Source organism: Formica exsecta, unplaced genomic scaffold (genome assembly GCF_003651465.1).
Source record: "Formica exsecta isolate Colony F162 unplaced genomic scaffold, ASM365146v1 scaffold474, whole genome shotgun sequence".
NCBI classification, from domain to species: domain Eukaryota; kingdom Metazoa; phylum Arthropoda; class Insecta; order Hymenoptera; family Formicidae; genus Formica; species Formica exsecta.
The window spans coordinates 46,881-47,971 of record NW_021851977.1 but is presented as its reverse complement, the minus strand read 5'-3'; the positions used below and the strand labels follow the sequence as shown (position 1 = coordinate 47,971).

General features: G+C 31.3%; 1 protein-coding gene across 1 annotated transcript in view; it reads right to left on the bottom strand.

Annotated features, from left to right (window-relative positions):
• LOC115241267 (GATA zinc finger domain-containing protein 15-like) overlaps positions 1-211 on the bottom strand; it is an 815-nt gene extending 604 nt beyond the window's left edge. The window contains exon 1 of the mRNA XM_029816936.1: positions 135-211. Within this exon, the coding sequence (XP_029672796.1) occupies positions 135-211 (77 nt within the window). The remainder of the gene's footprint in view (positions 1-134) is intronic.
• Positions 212-1,091: the final 880 nt, after the last annotated feature.

The following is a 1,091-nucleotide window of genomic DNA, read 5'->3' as shown; positions in this document are numbered from 1 at the left end:
TATTATTGTTATTATTGTTTTAATATATTTTATTATTAATAATATTATTAACTATTAATAATGTTTAATTATTTTATTATTATTTTTTTTAATTGTAAAACGTAATGTTCTCACTAGAGACGCTATAGTATAACAGAAATGCGCCAATGATCACGTGATCGATATTTTGCTGATTGGTATGAGTTAATTGTGTCCATGTAGCTGCTGCCATGTTGAATTTCACATTGATAATTGTCGCTGCAAAGAGGCACGAACCATCAGCCCAGAAAGAAAATATTGAATTTCACATAACAACGAATATATACAGTGTATATACAACGTATATCTATTTAAAAAAATTTAAAGTTTTCGAGCTTTCTTGAACTAGGAATAAAAGTGTGGAAGAATAATATTTTCATTGTTCTTTTGTAGAGGTTAGTACATTTTTCTTTTAACATCTTTTTATTATTCATACTGGTTTATTTAATGAATTATTTTCATTTTTTCATTAAATGCTTTGCATTAATTGTCGCTTATTTTGTGCACAGAATTTACGCTCAATGCCAACCAGTTGTACTGCAAATTGCTGTATTAACAACAGCAACAAGGGCTACACAGTGTTTAATTTTCCAACGAATGCAGACTGTCGTGAAAAATGGATAGCCGCTCTTGGAAGGAGCTCCGATTGGCAACCCATAGCTTCGCAAAAATTTGTGAGGTGAGTGATAGAAATTAATTTCTATTAGTTTATTTTTAGCTGTAAAGGGAATAGAGCTTTTAATAGCTAGTGTTTCTAATCTATATTTGTCCTATTTCTCAGTCTTATAATATTTTTTAATGTTTCAGGTTCATTTCAGTTCTAAACGGAAGCAATTACGTAAAAATGCTATACCATGTCACTATTGTATGTGCCCGTATAATAAAGTTTCGAATATATCTCGTGCGTTGTGAAAATCTCGCGTGCCGCGTATGTCGTATTTTCGATATATTTTATGTAATCTGTATTTCGCATAGTATTTTGAGAGCGTGTCAACATTGCGGAGCTATGGTATTGCGTGGAATTGTAGTATTCTCAGATAAGTGCGTCACGTTAGTCGCGTAATTACGATTCT